General features: G+C 35.2%; 1 protein-coding gene across 10 annotated transcripts in view; it reads left to right on the forward strand.

Moving 5' to 3' along the window:
* Positions 1-19231, forward strand: part of CABCOCO1 (ciliary associated calcium binding coiled-coil 1) — a 184431-nt gene that overhangs the window by 54995 nt on the left and 110205 nt on the right. For 9 of the 10 annotated variants that reach the window (XR_011488758.1, XR_011488759.1, XR_011488761.1 and 6 more), the window contains one exon: positions 888-960. Coding sequence is in view for 6 of the 10 variants with exons in the window: in XM_070470704.1 (XP_070326805.1) it covers positions 888-960 (73 nt within the window). In the remaining 4 variants the exon portion in view is untranslated. Of the gene's footprint in view, positions 1-887; positions 961-4574; positions 7252-19231 lie in introns of those variants that run through there. The other variant, XM_070470707.1, reaches the window with a different exon arrangement.

Genomic DNA, 19231 nt, shown 5'->3' on the forward strand with positions numbered 1-19231 from the left:
ATTTTCTTAAATAGCAAAAGGCACCAGAGTGAAAGAGAAACCACTAGGACAATTTTTTGTTCTTCGGCATTTCACTGTATTATGAGTCTATTAATTTTCCCAACCAGCAGGAAGAGAATTAGAAAAATTCAAATATTATCACAAACAGGATATTAGAAGTCAACCTTTCAGTAAATTTTTAACTCTCAGTAACACATTGCTGAGATCTTTAACCTTACTAGAAATACATATATTTTAAGAAACTCCTATCTTTTATCTCTTTATAGTTTTTATGCACTGACCACCTAGTCTTTAGGGTAGGAGCTAAAGAAATTATCTTTCTTAAGTTAATTCCTGCCTTTGATGAGTAATCAAATATTCTTTAAGAAAATCAGACATCTAAAAAGTAGTTCAGTTAACATTACATCATTTTTCAGGTGTTATTAGAGATTAATCTTGAAACAGTTTGAGAACATGAGAGGTATAATTGATATGGAAGTAGCCTTAGAATTCAGTACTATTCATATGAGAGGAAATTGATTCCAGTTTGGAACGAAACATGAAGAAGAATATGAAGATTGGTGTTTAGGTGCATTGCATTATTTGGTTGTGAGCCAAGAAAATTCAAGATGAAATCTACCCCAAACCTATCCATTCATCACAGATTAGTTTACCGATACTAATTTAGGTACTGTTATATTGTCAGTGTATCAGAAAATAAGCCTTTACATTTCTTAGCATTTCTGGGCAACATATTTTGAAGTAGTGGAGGTGACTGATACCATATTAGTGTTTAATATCTTTAGCTTGGTCAATGCAGTCAACTTTCCTGTATTAAATATTCTTATCTATTTGCTTTTTACCCTGAAATAAATTTATCAGTTTTCCACATTTATTTTGTGTTTCAGCTTATTTCAACACTACAAGCTGTATGAGTTTCTGTTCTTCTCTGTCAGGGAAGAAATTGTGATAGGAACTGAGGTAAGTAATTTATCTAGATGGAACCAATTAAGCTGAATCACTTAATGCATGCTGATCAGCATCTGGATCTTTAACTGCTTAAAGCAACTTCTTGTCAAGATTACTCAAGTGTTAATATAACCAACTAGTAGTTTGCAAAAAGAATAATTACACAAAGTGAGCTTTGGATTAAGAAAATAAGCTGTCTTTTGGCATTAAAAGCATTGTTAATCACATATACTTTATGTATTTATGGATTATTTGACAAAGCTCAGTTGGATAGAGTATGTGTGTCTTCATACAAATAAAATCAGGAAAAGTGAGATAAATTAATTCAGTTAAATCTCCTCTAATTTCACATTTATTTTCAGTGTACTCATTGTTTAAGGCCTAATTCAAATCCCACTTTTTCAACGAAGCAAACCTTCCTTAATTACATCGCATCTCAAAGGAAGGGTTTAGACAAACTCTTTAATCACATTCTATTATTTTATTCCAATTTATCTCTTTCTGCTGAATATTGGCTACTCTTAGCACACCAATAAGCATGTACATTTACATCACATTATATGGTTTTCTAATTATTTCCCAGGGATTGATATAATTGACATAATCCAACTGTATTCCTTGAAGCTAAGAATCATGTGCTGTTTTACTATGCAGCATATAGTATAATGCAGGGCACATAGCAATGCCTCTTAATACTACATAAGTGATTCAGTAACAGTGCATATAATAGCAGTTCTACAAGAAATGGTTTACCTAAAGATATTTTTGTACACTCTTACATATAATCACATACTCATAATTACTAGAAATGAATCCATGATAAGAGAACATCTTATGAAGGCGGTGCTGTACTTAGAGTCGCTCAGTCAGATCCGACTCTAAAGATGCCATAAAAAGTGCTCTTTAGATTCTCAACTAGAAAACTAGGAGACGGGAATGGTCATGGTCAGAAATAAAGTGAATAAGGGGATATTTACATTATCTTTATAATTTTCCTGATATTAAGACGCAGGTGCAATGTGCTAGCCATTTGGTGTTCCCTAGTATTGTTATTCTGCAGTTTAAAAATTGCTGACTTCATTAAACACCTGAGTCATGGTGTCTCACTATCCATTTGGGTACTTGTTCTACTCTTGGCCTTTTAAATGAGCTGAAGGAAAACAAGGAACCCTTTTTGCTTTTGACTTTCCTTAAAATTTCTTCTTTGCAGTCTCCTCATTCTGTATCTTAAATTAGATGTCACTTGACAGTAGTTCCACTGAAAACATTTCCATTTCAGAATTACATCATATAGAGTGACAGCATTGTAATAATTATCTGTTTGGCATAAAACCCTATCTTATTTACTCAGCAAAACTTTGGGAAAATGGTAGTGGCTTCAACAGCAACATACACAGATATTTAGAATCATGAAGAAAGAAAATTTCATGAAGAACTTCCTTTCCCTTTGTTAATTACACAACCGTGCCTTTCTTCTCTGTAGTAAGGTTATATTTAGGTGAAATTTATGCTTATGGAAAGAAAAAATGGAGAAAGTAGACAAGGATTGAAACATTTATTTTCTATTGTCTGTTGTATTTTCCCCAAGTTGACCAGAGCTGTAAAAAAATTCCTTAAGGAAAGGATGTTGAGTCTTCAAGAATTAGATCATTCATATAATTTTAAAGGATTAACCAAAGCAAATGTTATACTACAATTATTTTATAGCACTTCAGAAGTTTCTGATAACATTTCGTGCAAATACCTTTTTTTAATTAACAACCTTTCATAGAGGCCTGGTCCACTAACATAATTATTCATGCTGACCTCAGGGCTCTGGAACCAACCAAGGGCCATACAACAGCCATATAAGTGTTCCAAATTTAAATCTCAGGCAAGCATTCAAGTTAAGTAACACTGACGAAATTTAGTTTGTTTCTTAGTTATGAATAGATGATTATAACAAAACACATAAATCACCTCTAAGAATAATTGCTAAATGTTAATTTTAATTATTAATAGAGAACATAAATAAATCATACTCAAATCTTTTTGTGGGTTTTAAAGAAAATTGAATTTGTATATTTGATTTTAGCAATTGTTTCTAGCTATTTCTACTCACCTTTTTTAAGAAATTTCATATTAGGTCATAGAGGCACATTTTTGGTAATTCATTATTCTTGACCTGAGATTTTTCATAATCTAGAAATATAATATATATAGTTCTATCAGCAGCATATTTTGTAGTTCATTCAATAGTTTGCATGTAAATATATGATGAAAAAGGTTGTAAACAACTAGAATGAGCTAGAATAATGACAGAATGGAGCAGAGAACACAGGCAGCAGATAGATACCTGTAGTTGTAGCCATCTTAGATGATGAAGTATTGTGTGACACTTTATTTATAGAGATGAGAATTTCCTTTTAATCACCCAATCCAAGAACTCTCCAAGTCTTGTTTTGGCAATATGATTAGATACAGATTCACAGACATAACAGCTATAAGGGAACCAGAGTCTCCTTAAGGCAGCAGTCCCCAACCTTTATGGCACTAGGGACTGGTTTTGTGAAAGACAGGTTTTCCATGGACCAGGTTGAGGGGCATGGTTTCAGGATGATTCGAGTATATTACATGTATTGTACACTTTGTTTCTGGGCTCCACCTCAAATCATCAGGCATTAGATCCCAGAGGTTTGGGACTCCTGCCTTAAGGAGTGTATATTTTCTATGGCTTTGAGGGCCCACCCAGAAACCTGGAAACTGCTATGTCCTTTGCTTTTGTTACCTGAAAACTAGGAGAAACAGTGAATACTTGTACACAAAGAACCCTACAGGATAGTAGCAATGATGATGATCAAAAACTTACAGCAGATACCCAAAGACATGGTTCTAACCAGGTGTCTACTGCTGGGCATCTACTAAAATGAGATGATACAGTTACATTTATTCATTATTCCACATGTTGATGTGATCCAGTTCCTATTAATGCTCTAGGCCTTGTACAAAAGTTCCAGAGATACACAGTGACAAGCAATGATCCTTGTCCTCATGGAGTTTATTGTTGAATGAGAGGAGAGAGATGATTAAGTAATTACAATATAGGGTGGCTTCCATTAACAAATGAAGTCTAAGAGGAAATCTAAAGGCTGTGAATGAGTTAGCCAGAAAGTATATTTTTTTGGTACAGGGAAAAGAAATTCCACTCAAAATAGTTCAATTAATTTAAAAAAGGAGAAGATATCTTATTAGGTCATGTGCTTGTGTGCTTAGTCACTCAGTCATGTCCAACCTTTGGGACCCATGGACTGCAGCACACCAGGCTTCTCTGTCCAAGATATTCTCCAGGCAAGGATACTGAAGTAGGTTGACATTCACTTCACCAGGGGATCTTCCCAACCCAAGGATTGAACCCTGGTCTCCTGCATTGCAGGCAGATTCTTTACCAACTGAACTCCCAGGGAAGTCACTAACAGGTAAATGCAGGGGTGAAAGCCGGACTAAAACCAACTGGATCTCATAGTCAACCATGTTACTGAGTGTGTATGTACATGTGGATCTGTATATGCATGCGGTTCAATTTCTCATCTCCCCTAGACTTTTTTCATTTCTTATTTTCTGAAGGGCCTCGTTGCTTTCTATTGCAGTCTGGCTTCCTCCAGCTGGTGGTGGACATGAAAAGAGGCAGCTCCAGTTTAGCACCTCCAAAAGAAAGAGACACTCCTCCTCCTAGTATTATTTTCTGTGTTTGCGTTATATGTCTGCTCTCAGTTAGTCACTGTGACCAGAGGAGTGATATTATAGAAGACCCAAGTTGACCATACTGAATGGGTGAAAGAACATGATTAGAGCCCCAAAGAAGCAGGAAGAACTTTTCCAAAGGGAACAGTGGTTTTATCAAAAGAATGAACTAAGCACACATGTACAATTCCTCTTGCATCCAAAATCCTATAAAAGACCAAAATTTCCAAAATTCAGAATGCTATAGGTAAGAGGTTTGATGACATCTAAAATGATAGATTATTGATTAGATGAAACTGTAGCTCCATATGTACTGAAAAGATGCTACACAGTTAATGCTACATTTCTTTAGGCATCCTAAGTAGATACAGAAATGAGAGAAACTTTGAGAGGGAAAATGATGAAAGCATTACTTTCAGGTCAGTTTTCATTCCAATCCCAAAGAAATGCAATGCCAAAGAATGCTCAAACTACCACACAATTGCAGTCATCTCACATGCTAGCAAAGTAATGCTCAAAATTCTCCAAGCCAGGCTTCAACAGTACGTGAACCATGAACTTCCAGATGTTCAAGCTGGATTTAGAAAAGGCAGAGGAACCAGAGATCAAATTGCCAACATCCATTGGGTCATTGAAAAAGCAAGAGAGTTCCAGAAAAATATCTACTTCTGCTTTATAGACTATGCCAAAGCCTTTGTGTGGATCACAACAAACTGGAAAATTCTTAAAGAGATGGGAATACTAGACCACCTTACCTGCCTCCTGAGAAATCTGTATGCAGGTCAAGAAGTAACAATTAGAACTGGACATGGAACAGCAGACTGGTTTCAAATCGGGGAAGGAGTACATCAAGGCTATATTGTCACCCTGCTTATTTAGCTTATATGCAGAATACATCATGAGAAATGTTGGGCTGGATGAAGCAGAAGCTGAATCAAGATTGCCAAAAGAAATATCAAAAACCTCAGATATGCAGATGACACCACCCTTATGGCAGAAAGCAAAGAAGAACTAAAGAGCCTCTTGATAAATGTGAAAGAGGAGAGTGAAAAAGTTGGCTTAAAGCTCAACATTCAGAAAACTAAGATCATGGCATCTGGTCCCATCACTTCATGGCAAATAGATGGGGAAAGAGTGGAAACAGTGAGAGACTCTATTTTGGGGGGCTCCAAAATCACTGCAGATGGTGACTGCAGCCAGGAAATTAAATGACGCTTGTTCCTTGGAAGAAAAGTTATGACTAACCTAGAGAGCATATTAAAAAGCAGAGACATTACTTTGCCAGAAAAGGTCCATCTGGTCAAAGCTATGGTTTTTCCAGTAGTCATGTATGGATGTGAGAGTTGGACTATAAAGAAAGCTGAACATTGAAGAATTGATGCTTTTGAACTGTGGTGTTGGAGAAGACTCTTGAGAGTCCCTTGGACTGCAAGGAGATCAAACCAGTCCATCCTAAAGGAAATGAGTCCTGAATATTCATTGGAAGGACTGATGCTGAAGCTGAAACTCCAGTACTTTGTCCACCTGATGCAAAGAACTGACTCATTGGAAAAGACCCTGATGCTGGGAAAGATTGACGGCATGAGGAGAATGGGACAACATAGGATGAGATGGTTGGATTACATCACCGACTCAATGGACATGAGTTTGAGTAAGCTCCGGGAATTGGTGATGGACAGGAAGCCTGGTGTGCTGCAGTCCATGGGCTCATGAAGAGTCAGACATGACTGACTGAACTGAACTGACCTGATGAAAGCAAGTAGAGCAGCTACACTATTTAGCCCATTTACTTTCTGCTGCTTCTATAGGACACTGGGATTCTGTGGCATTCATTTCAATGCTAAAGAAGCTATTATGGGTGTTGACAGTAAGAGGAGGGCAGTTCTGAAGTTGGCCACTGATGTTCAAAAGTGACAGTGAGTACAACCTGAATGTAAGTTACTGCCTCACCTACCTACCATCATTCTTTATGCCTCCCCTACAGTGTCTAAAGGCAAGCTTGGCAAACCAGACATCCACAGACAAATGAACAAGGATCATCTTAATGTGAAGGTCAGCTGGCAGCACAAAATCAACAAGTCTTTGAGGAAAATAAAATTATAAGAGATGCATGAAACTCTGAACAGATCAAATGATAGCTAAGGAACAGAGTTGATACAGCAAATGGTAGAAGATCTAATCTCTGATTAATAGTCTCACAAAAGTTTGAAAGTTTATTGTTTTCTTGACAAATGAACCGGTAGAGATCTTTTTTGTTTAAAATGAGATTTGAAAATGTTTATAAACTATCAATTTTCTATTGATAGGCTTGAAAATTCAGAAAAAGCAATATTCAGGGAACAATAAATTTTACTTGAGAAATACGAATTTACTTGAGAGTGTAGAAAATCTTAATAGAATGTTAAACATATAAAATATTGAACACTCAACACATAAAAATGCCATCAGATGTAGGTTTTATAGGCTAGTTCTACCAAAAATTCTTTTTAACTTTTATTTTGTCTTGGGATATAGCCAATTAGCAGATAACGTTGTGATAGTTTCAGGGGAACAGCAAAGGGATTCAGGCATATATATATATATATATATATATATGTATATCCATATATCCATTCTCCCCAAAATCCCTTCCCATCTAGGCTGCCACATAACATTGAGCAGGTGCTATATTATAGGTCCTTGTTGGGTGTCCGGATAATTAGGGAGTTTGGGATGGACATGTACCAAAATTTCTAAGAGTAAATAATTCCTTTTTATATAAGTTATTATAGAGCATAGAAGGAGATGGAATGCTTTCAACTCATTCTTTGAAGTTAGTATAATCCTGAGAAAGCTTTAAATTTACCCTGTGAATCAGTAACGAATTGTAATCAGAAATAGAAAAAAATAACACAAAATTGTAGGTAATCACAGTTATGAAAATATTATAGATGCATTAATCTTAAATAAAATATTATGAAGTGAAATATGGCAAAGGATTAGATGTTCACATAGTGTTTATTCCAGATATGGAAGGATGGTTTAACACTGGGATATCTATTAATGTAATTCAGTACATTATCAGATTAGAGGAAGAAAAAAACAAATGATGATCTCAATAGATACAGTAAAACACTTGATAAATATCCATTTCTCATTTAAAAAAAACTCTAGTTAGTCCATAATGTAGGTTTACACTCAATTCATAGAATATACCAAAAACTGAAATCTCTCTAAAATGTCTTAATGAAACCATTTAAAATACCCAAGGAACAAGGCAAGGCTGATTATTTTTACCCAACATTGGATTTTTAGTTCCTCAACAATTTGATAAAACAAAAGAAGTCAAATTAGAAGAAAAAGGAAGGTGTTGAAAAACAAGATGCAAAGCTGTCATTGTTTGCAGATGGTATGGTAAGAAACCACCATTAAGAAAAGACTATTTTCCTGTATTTTCGTAATCGTCTCGAAGAAAAGGATCACATTGGTAATAATGAAAACCATAAAATATGTAGGAATGAACTAACAAAATGTGCAAGAATAATACAAAGAAAATTGAGCACTTTATTTGTTGGAAGACTTTAGATCTTCTATCGTATAGAATTTACTGACATTTGACTAAATTTTACCTAAATTTGACTGCATTTCTGTGGTATCTCTTCCTTATTTCCAGAACACAGTTAGTGTTGGAAGGCTAACTAAATTTCACTTCAGATGTTTAGCAAGAATGATTTGAAGGTGGTTTTATACAGTCTTATTAAGACGCAAACAGTGTCTGGTTTTCTTTCTATTTTCTTTTTCTCTTTTAATATTTTGTCATTCTTTCTTCATTTATGAGCTCAATATTTCTAGAAACAGAAACTTTCACTCTTCAATGATTTGATTAAAATGAGATACAGTTCATATGGAAAAGACAGAATAGGTTTCTTATTCTCTCCCTTTCTCTAATAGTTTTTAAAATAAGTTGGATTTTTAATATACTTCAAAAGTGATGGTGGTAGACTGAATAATTAATTTCCCTCCCATCATTTCAAGATACCTACCTACCAATTCCTGGAACCTGTCGATATGTAATCACGTGTGAAAGAGGTTTTGCAGATATGATTAAGCTGAAGGCTTTGAGATGGGAGGATTATCCAACTTGGTTCAATGTAATCATGTTCCTCCTAAGAGGAAAAGAGAGGAAAGAGAGAGTCAGGTGACAAGGGGAGATATTTGAATATGCTACATTGTTGGCTTTGAAGATGGAGGAAGAGGCAAGGAGCCAAGGAATTCATGTGCCTTCTAGGAACTGACAGAGAAGGCAATGGCAACCCACTCCTGTACTCTTGCCTGGAAAATCCCATGGACGGAGGACCCTGGTAGGCTACAGTCCGTGGGGTCACAAAGAGTTGGACATGACTGAGAGACTTCACTTTCACTTTTCACGTCCATGTATTGGAGAAGGAAATGGCAACCCACTCCAGTTTTCTTGCCTGGAGAATCCCAGGGACAGGAGAGCCTGGTGGGCTGCCGTCTATGGGGTTGCACAGAGTCGGACACGACTGATGTGACTTAGCAGCAGCAGCAGCAGCTTGGAGCTGAATAAGGCAAGGAAATAGATTCTCCTGTAGAGTCTCTGAACTGAATGAAGCCTCTTCAACACATTAAGTTGAGGACTTCTGACTTCCAGAACTGTAAAATAAATTTGTGTTAATTTAAGCCACTGTTTGTGGTAATTTGTTGTAGCAAGAATAGGAAATTGAAATAGACTATTTTGTTTTGTTTGATCCATATTAATTACTATTCTTAATGCTCAGTTTGACTCATTTTGAACAGTAATCCCATTGGTTTATTTGTGAATTCCTGTCGAAATATCCCCCTGCTTTAATTACCATACCACTATATAATTTCTTGATATCTACTATGGCAGTGCCTTCTTATTGTTATCTTTCTTCAATATTTCGTTGATTATATACTTCATACTAAAATACTATAAAAGAAAAGAAGAATACTTTTGATGAGCTTATTGGTAATCTGGAAACAACTGAGGAAAGAATCTCTGAGCTAGAGGATATTATCAAAAGAATCCTCAAACCAAAAACCAAAGAAAACAAACACTGAAAGAGAAAAAAAAAAAAAATGGAACAGACTATCCAAGGTCTACAGGACAACTACAAAAGGTATAACATACATAGAGTGGGAAAAGCAGGAGTAGAAGGAGAGAAAGGAACAGAAGAAATATTTGAAATATTCATTCAATAATGAATGAAATTTTCCCCAGATGAATTTCCCTACATCCTGGGAGGTCAGAGAACCCCAAAGATGATAAATGCCAAAAAATTATACCTAGGCATATAATTTTTAAACTATGTAAAATCAAAGATAAAGAAAAATTCTGAAAGGAGTAGGGGGGGAACAACTCAACCTGTAGGAACCAGTATAAGAATTACTTTCAATTTCTCTGAAACCATACAAGTAAGAAATGAGTGAAGTGTTTAGTGTTGAAAGAAAAAAAACTACTAACCTAGAATTCTATACATTGTGAAATTATCCTTAAGAAGTGAAAAAGGAAGGCTTTCTCAAACAAATAGTCCTGAGGGAATTTGTTGCCAGTAGACCTGGCTTGCCAGAAATGTTAGAAGAAAGTTATTTAAAGAGGTGAAATAATATAGGTCATAATCTTAGATCTGCATAAAGTAAAGAAGTGCATCAAAGAGGGAATAAATGAAGGTAAAATAAGAACTTCTTATTTTCTTTTTTCTTAATTTATCTGAGTAAAATTTGTTTAAATAATAATAATGCATTTGACTATATATATATATGCTTATCTATAAGTGACATGAATTTCATGATGGATATAAGGGACAACAGAGAAGAAATAGGTTTATTTTGTTTTTATAAGGTCCTTACACTACCCATGAAGCAGTATACTATTATTAATATTTAAAATTGGACTTGGATTAGCTGTAAGTGGATATTGAAAACTAGAGAACATCACTAAAAAAGTAATATGCTAAGAAATGGAAACAAAATGTAATTATATAGAATTTTCAATTAAAAACAGAAAGGTAGGGAAAGAGTGAAAGACAAAATTAAGAACAAAATACTAGGGCAAGAAATAAAAAGCAGAAACAAATATGGTATGTATTAATCCAGCTCTATCAAATTTAATGCCAAATTTAATTTAAATTTAATGGTTTAAATGCATGAAAAAAAAGATTGTCTTAAAAACAATATGATTGTCGCAGTAGATCCAGAAAAAGCTTTTGACAAAATTCAACACCAGTTTATGATAAAAACTCTCTAGAAACTGGGCATATAGGGAGCACACCTCAACATAATAAAGGCCATATATGACAAACCTGTGGGCTTAGCTGGTGACTCAGATGGTAAAGAATTCATCTGCAATGCAGGAAGCCCAGGTTAGATCCCTGGGTTGGGAATATCCCCTAAAAAAGGGAATAGCAAACCCACTCCAGTATTCTTGCCTGGAGAATTCCATGGACAGGGGAGCCTGGTGGGGTACAGTTCACAGGGTCACAGAGAGTTGGACACGACTAAGCAACTAACACACACATACACACATGACAAACCTATAGCTGATACTGTACTCAATGGTGGAAAGCTGAAAGCACTTCCTTTAAGAGCAGAAACAAGACAAGGATGTCCACTTCCACCATTTTTATTCAACATAGTCTTGGAAGCCCTGGCCACAGCAATCAGAGAAGAAAAAGAAACAGAAGGAATCCAGATTGGAAAATAAGAAATAAAATTGTCACTATTTGCTGATGACATGATAATATACATAGAAAACCCTAAAGATGTTACTGGAAAACTACTCCAAGTGAATTCAGTAAAGTTGCAGGATGCAAAATTAACACATAGAAATCTGTTGCATTTCTGTACACTGACAATTATCTATCCCTGCATTCCTATACAGTAAGAATGAAAGATCAGAAAGAGAAATCAGTGAAACAGTCCCATTTAACCATAGCATCAGAAAGAATAAAATTCCTAGGAATAAACCTACCTACAGATACAAAAGACTTGTACTCTGAATATTATAAGCTGCTGATGAAAGAAACAGATAATACAAAGAGATGGAAAAATATACCATGTTCTTGAATTAGAAGGATCAGTTATCAAAATGACTACTATCCAAGGCAGTCTACAGATTCAATGGCATTTTTCTCAAAATTAGAACAAAAATTTTTACAATTTCTATGGAAACACAAAAGACCCCAAATAGCCAAAAAGCAATCCTGAGAAAGAAAAATGGAGCTGGAGGAATCAGACTCCTTTACTTCAGACTGTACTACAAAGCTATATTTATTAAAATAGTATTAACACATATACACACACACACAAATACAGGTCAATGGAACAGAATAGAAAGCCCAGAAATAAAACCAAATGCCTCTGTCAGTTAGTCTATGACAAAGGAGGCAAGACTATACAATAGAGGAAAGACAATCTTCAGTAGATGATGCTGGAAAAACTGGACAGCTATGTGTAAAAAAATGAAATTAGAACATTCTTTGACACCATACACAAGAGTAAACTCAAGATGGAAAAGCAGTTTGGCATGCAGCCAGTTTTAAGGTCATTGTCCAGTCAGGGAGAGAGACTTAGTGCCACCTCTGAAGCCTGAACAAGACTCCTTCACTAGCTTCCCCAACACAGACAGGAAGAGGACATCACAGAGTGACAAAAGGGTTAATTCTCCAAGAAAACATGACAGTTCTTAACATATGTGACTTAACAACAGGGTATCAAACTGTGTGAGGCAAAAACTAATAGAATTACAAATAAAAATGGATAAATCCTCTATCATCGTTGGAAAGTTCAGCACCCCTCTATTCATAAGTACATAGATCTAGCTGGCAGAAAATCTGTTAAAGATATAGTAGGACTCAACAACACTATCAGTCAACTGAATATAATTGACGTCTATGGACTACTTATCCAACAATAGCAGAGTACACATTCTTTTCAAGCTCACAAGGAACATTCATCAAAATAGACCATATTCTATACCATAAAACACACCTTAACAAATTTAAAAGAACAGAAATCATAAATGTCTGCTCACAGATCACAATGAAACTAAACTAGAAATCAATAACAGAAAGGTAACTGAAAAATCCAAAAATTTACAGTAATTAAACACACTTCTAATAACACTGACTTAGATAAGGCATCTCATGAGAAACTTGAAAGTATTTTGAGCTAAATAAAAAAAGCACAGCTAATCAAAATTTATGGGATACAGCAAAAGCAGTGCTTAGAGGGAAATTTATAGCATCGGATGTATATATTGGAAAACAAGAAAGATCTAAAATCAGTAATTAAATTTCCAAATTAGGAAACTAGAGAAATAAGAGCAAATGGAATACAGAGTAACTGAAAGAGAAATAGTCTGCTCCTAAAGAACTAGAGCAGAAATGAATGAAATTAAAAACAGGAAATCAACAGAGAAAATAAGTGAAACCAAAAACTGATTCTTTGAAAAGATCAATGGAATTGATAAGCCTCAGCTAAGCTAATTAAGAAAAAAGAGAGAGGACACAAATTACTACTATCAGCAATGAAGGAGGGGACATTACTACATCCCCATGGACATTGTGAAATTGCTCAGTCATGTCCAACTCTGCAACCCTATGGACTGTAGCCTACCAGGCTCCTCAGTCCATGGACTTTCCCAGGCAAGAATACTGGAGTGGGTTGCCATTTCCTTCTCCAGGGGATCTTCCTGACCCAGGGATTGAACCTGAGTCTCCAGCATTACAGGCAGACGCTTTACCATCTGAGCCACCAGGGAAGCCCTCCCTATGGACATTAAAAGGATAATAAAGGAATACTGTGAACAATTCTCTGCCCACAAATTTGGTAACATAGATGAAATGGACCAGTTACTTGAAAGACAAAGTTTGCCAAAACTCACAAAAGAAGAAACAGATGATGTGAATAAATAAATAAGCCTATATCTATTAAATAATTAGTAATCTTCCAAAAGACAAGACTAATGGCTTAGATGGGCTCACTTGTGAATTGTAACAAACAAATAAGGAAGAAATCGTACCAGTTCTCTACAATCTCTTGCAGAAGGCAGAAGTAGAGGGAATACTTCCTGACTGATTCTATGAGCCCAGCATTACCAAAGTACTAAAATTAGACAAAGACATTACAACAAAAGAAAACTGTATACTAATATTTCTCATGAACATAGATGCAGAGGTACTCAACGAAAATTTAGCAAATCTCATCTAGCCATGTATTCACCATGACCAAGTGTGATTTATCCCAGGTATACAAGGCTTATTCAACATTCAAAAATCAATTACTATAATACTTCAAGACAAGCTGAAAAAAGAAAAATCACATGGTCATAATAAATAGATTCAGAAAAAGCATTACATAAAATTTGATACCCATTTGATATAAAAACTCAGCATACTAGAAATAGAAGGGAACTCCCTCATTTGATAACAAATTTCAAAAATCTACAGCTAACAACATTAAACCATTCAATCCAAAGGAAATCAACTCTAAATATTCATTGGAAGGACTGATGCTGAAGCTGAAGCTCCAACGCTTTGGCCACCTGATGCAAAGACTAACTCATTGGAAGAGACCCTGATGCTAGGAAAGATTGAGGACAGGAGGAGAAGGGGGCAACAGAAGATGAGATGGCTGGATGACATCACTGACTCAATGGTCATGAGTTTGAGCAAACTCCAGGGGATAGTGAAAGACAGGGAAGCCTGGTGTTCTGCAGTCCATGGGGTCGCAAAGAGTCAACCACAATTTAGCAACTGAACAACAAATATCATAAGTTAGAAACTCAAAGCTTTCCACTAAGATAAAATGTACTACAAGGCAGGGATATCTTCTTTTTTTTTCTTTTTTCTTTTTTTTTTTTCATTTATTTTTTAGCCTCCAATTAGTTGGAGGCTAATTACTTTACAATATTGTAGTGGTTTTTGTCATACATTGATATGAATCAGCCATGGATTTACATGTGTTCCCCATCCCGATCCCCCCTCCTGCCTCCCTCCTCATCCCATCCCTCTGGGTCTTCCCAGTGCACCAGCCTTCTTCTGTACTATAAGTTCTAACTAATAAGACAAGAAAATGATATAAATGTTATACAGATTGAGAAAGAAGATATAAAAATGTCTTTGTTTGCAGAGGACCTGTCTTTGTAGAAAATCTGATAGAATTTACCAAAAAAGAAATCCTATAAAAAACAAACACAAGCAATTCTAGAAAGAGTACAGGATACAAAGTTAATATTTAAAAGTCAATTTCTTTCCTGTGTATCAGAAAGAACAAGTGGAATTTGAAATTTAAATCACTTTATCCTTTGTATTTCATTCATTGTATTTCATTCATTCAAAAAATGAATTCAAAAATTTTCCAAAAAAAAATTCAAAAAATGAAATACTTAGCCATAAATCTGACAAAATATATACTAGATTTACATGAAGACAACAAGAACCTCTTAGAATGAAATGAAAAAAAATTAGATAAATGGAGTGATATTCCATGTGTGGGTAGAAAGACTCAATATTGTGAATATCAGTTCTTCCCAACTTTATATATAGATTCAATGCAGTCATAATCTAAATCCCCAAAATTTATTTTATGAATGTCAAAACACTGAATCTAAAGCTATAATGGAGAGTCAAAAGTCACAGAACAACTCACACAGTGTTGAAGGAGAAAAATAAAATTGTATGATTGAGACTACTTGACTTTAAGACTTACTGTAAAGCTACAGGGATCAAAACAATGTGGTACTGACACAAAAACAGATACCTAGATCAGTGGAACAGAATAGAGAGCCCAAAAATAAACTCACACAGAAATGATCAATTACTCTATGACAAAGGAGGCAAAATTATACAATGTGGAGAAGACAGTCTCTTCAGTAAGTGATGTTGGGAAAACTGGACAGGTGTGTGTAAAATTAATTAGAACATTTTCTCACATCAAATACAAAAAATAAAGTCAAAATGAATTAAAGACCCAAATTCCCAAATTTAAGAGTGGAAAGCATAAAAATCCTAGAAGAAAACATAGGCAGTACACTCTTTGACATTAAGAGTTAGCAATGTTTTTGGATCTGTCTCATCAGGCAAAGGAAACAAAAGCAAAAAACCAAAAATGAGGCCTAGTTGAACTTAAAATCTTTTGCACATCAAAGGAAATCACCAAAATTGAAACACAACCTACTGAGTGGGAGATGTTTGCATTTTTATGCAGGTTGGGTTTTTTTTTTTTTTTTCCTGTTACTGACTTGTATGAAGTCTTTTTATTTTGGGGGTATTAACCCTTTATGAGTCATATTATTTCCAAAACATACAAACAACTCATACAACTCAAGAACAAAAAAAGAAAAGAGGAAAAAAGCCCAACTGAAAGTGAACAGAAGACCTAAATAGGCATTTCTCCAAAGAAGACATACACATGGCCAACAGGCATATGAAAAAATATTCAAAATCACCAATTATTAGGAAAATGCAAATCAAAACTACAATGAGGTACCACCTCACACTTGTCAGAATGACCATCATTAAAAAGTCTACAAACAACAAATGCTGGAGAGGGTGTGGAAAAAAAGGAACCCTCTTACACTTTTGGTGGGAATGTAAATTGGTGTATTCACTATGGGAAACAATGTGGAGACTCCTCAAAAAACTAAAAATAGAGTTGCCATCTGACCTTACAATCTCACTCTTGGACATATATCCAAACAAAACTATAATTTGAAAAGATAGATGCACCCCACCATTCATTGTAGCACTATTCACAATAGCCAAGACATTGAAACAACGTCAGTGTCCAACAGATGAATGGATAAAGAAGATGTGGTACAATGTTCTTGGATTGAAAGACTCAATATTGTAAAAATTATTATTACTACCCAAAGTAATTTATAGATTCAAAGAAATCCCTATCAAACAACCAATGGTACTTTTCACAGAACTAGAACAAAAAATTTCACAATTCATATGGAAACACAAAAGACCTCAAACAGCCAAAGCAGTCTTGATAAAGAAAAACAGACCTGAAGGAATCAATTTTCCTGATTTCAGACTATACTACAAAGCTACAGTAATCAAGACAGTATGATACCGGCACAAAAACAGAAATATAGACCTATGGAACAAGATAGAAAGCCCAGAAATTAACCCACATACCTATGAGCACCTTATCTTTGACAAAGGAGGCAAGAATATATAATGGAGAAAAGACAGCCTCTTCAATAAGTGGTGCTGGGAAAACTGGAGAGCTACAAGTAAAAGAATCAAAGTAGAACACTTCCTAACACCATACACAAAAATAAACTCAAGATGGATTAGACTTAAATGTTAGGCCAAAAACCATGAAGCTCTTAAAGAGTGTATAAAGCAGTACATTTTAGCAAGGTCTTCTTTGACCCACCTCATAGAGTAATGGAAATAAAAACAAAAATAAGCAAGTGGAATCTAGTTAAACTTAAAAACTTTTGCACAGCAAAAGAAACAATAAACGATTAAAAGACAACCCTCAGGTTGGGAGAAAATAATGGCAAAAGAAACAACTGACAAAATCTCCAGAATACATAAGCAGCTCATACAGTTCAATATTAGGAAAACAAACAGCCCAATCAAAAAATGGGCAGAAGACATAAACAGACATTTCCCTAAAGAGGGCATACAGATGGCAAAAACATATGAAAAGATGCTCAACATCACCAATTATTAGAGAAATGGAAATCAAAACTACAATGAGGTATCACCTCATACCAGTGAGAATGGCCATCATAAAAAAAAAGCTACCAACAGTAAATACTGGGGAGAATGTGGAGAAAAGGGAAAGCTCCTATACTGTTGGAAGTAATGTAAACTGATACAGCCATTATGGAGAACAATATGGAGATTCATTTTAAAAACTAGGTATAAATCTACCTTATGACCCAGAAACCCCCTGCTGGGCATATACCCTGAGAAAACCACAATTCTAAATGACCCATGTACCCCAATGTTCAATGCATCACTATTTACAATAGCCAGGACATGGAAGCAACCTAGATGTCCATTGACAGATGAATGGGTAAAGAAGATGTGGTGCATATATACAATGGAATATTACTCAGCTATTAAAAAGAACAAATTTGAGTCAGTTCTAGCAAGATAAATGAACCTAGAGCCTGTTACATAGAGTGAAGTAAATCAGAAAGAGAAAAACAAATATAGTTTATTAGCGTGTATATATATATGGATCTAGAAAAATGGCATTGATGAACCTATTTGCAGGGAAGGTGTGGAGATGCCAATATAGAGGATGGACTTGTGGACACAGTGGGGGAAGGAGAGAGTGAATGGAGAAAGTAACATCAACATGTATACACTATCAAAGTGTAAGATAGATAGCTGGTGAGAAGTCGCTCTGTAGCACAGGGAGCCTGGTCTGGCACTCTATTATGGAAGGATGTGGGGGAGGGTGGAGGGTTTAGCAAAGAGGGGATATATGTATAATTATGGTTGATTTACACTGTTGTATGACAGAAACCAACACAACATTGTAAATACTGAAAAACAAAAAAGAAGATGTGATACATATATACAGTGGGATACTACTCAGCCATAAAAAGAAATAAATAGTGCCACTGCAGCAATATGGATGTACCTAGAGATTATTATACTAAGTCAGAAAGAGAAAGACAAATACCATATGATATCACTTATATGTGGAATCTAAAATATGATACAAATGAACCTATCAAAGAAGCAGAAACACACACAGACATAAAAGACTTGTGGCTGCCAAAGGGAAGGTAAAGATTGGGAGTGTGGAAATAGCAGATCCAAACTGCTGTATAGAGAATGGATAAACAACAATGTCCTATTATATAGCACAGGGAACTATATTCAATACCCCATGATAAATCATAATGCAAAAGAATATTAAAAAAGAACATGTATATGTATAACTGAATCACTTTGCTGTACAGTAGAAATTATCAAAACATAAATCTATACTTGAATAAAACTAATTTTTTATTACAACATTTTTAATGAAATGATTCTAGATAGAAAGTGAAAGAAATAGAAAAGAATGAAAACAAGTAAAATGTGACAGTAGATCTGAATAATGCTGAATTATAATACACCGGTGTTTTGTGTGGCTTAAAATATTACATAGAGAATTAAAATAAACTGGTGAAAGTGAAGTTGCTCAGTTGTGTCCAACTCTTTACCACCCCATGGACTAATAGCCTGCCAGGCTCCTCTGTCCATGGGATTCTCCAGGCAAGAATACTGGAGTGGGTTGCCATTTCCTTCTCCAGGGTATCTTCACGACCCAGGACTTGAACCCAGATCTCCTGCACTGCAGGCAGACTCTTTAGAGTCTGAGCCACCAGGGGGAAGCCCAAATAAACTGATAGTACTTTATAAATTGAAAGGATGGTAAATGGGTCATGAGGTCACAAAGAGTCAGACATGGCTGAGTGACTAAGCACCTTATAAATTGAAAAGAAGGTAAATGAGTTAATGTATTGTTTCTGACATTTTTTGAGAAGAGTCAAAGTACTGATTTATAAACATTTAAT

The sequence above is a fragment of the Odocoileus virginianus genome, chromosome 7 (genome assembly GCF_023699985.2).
Source record: "Odocoileus virginianus isolate 20LAN1187 ecotype Illinois chromosome 7, Ovbor_1.2, whole genome shotgun sequence".
Taxonomy (NCBI): Eukaryota; Metazoa; Chordata; class Mammalia; order Artiodactyla; family Cervidae; genus Odocoileus; species Odocoileus virginianus.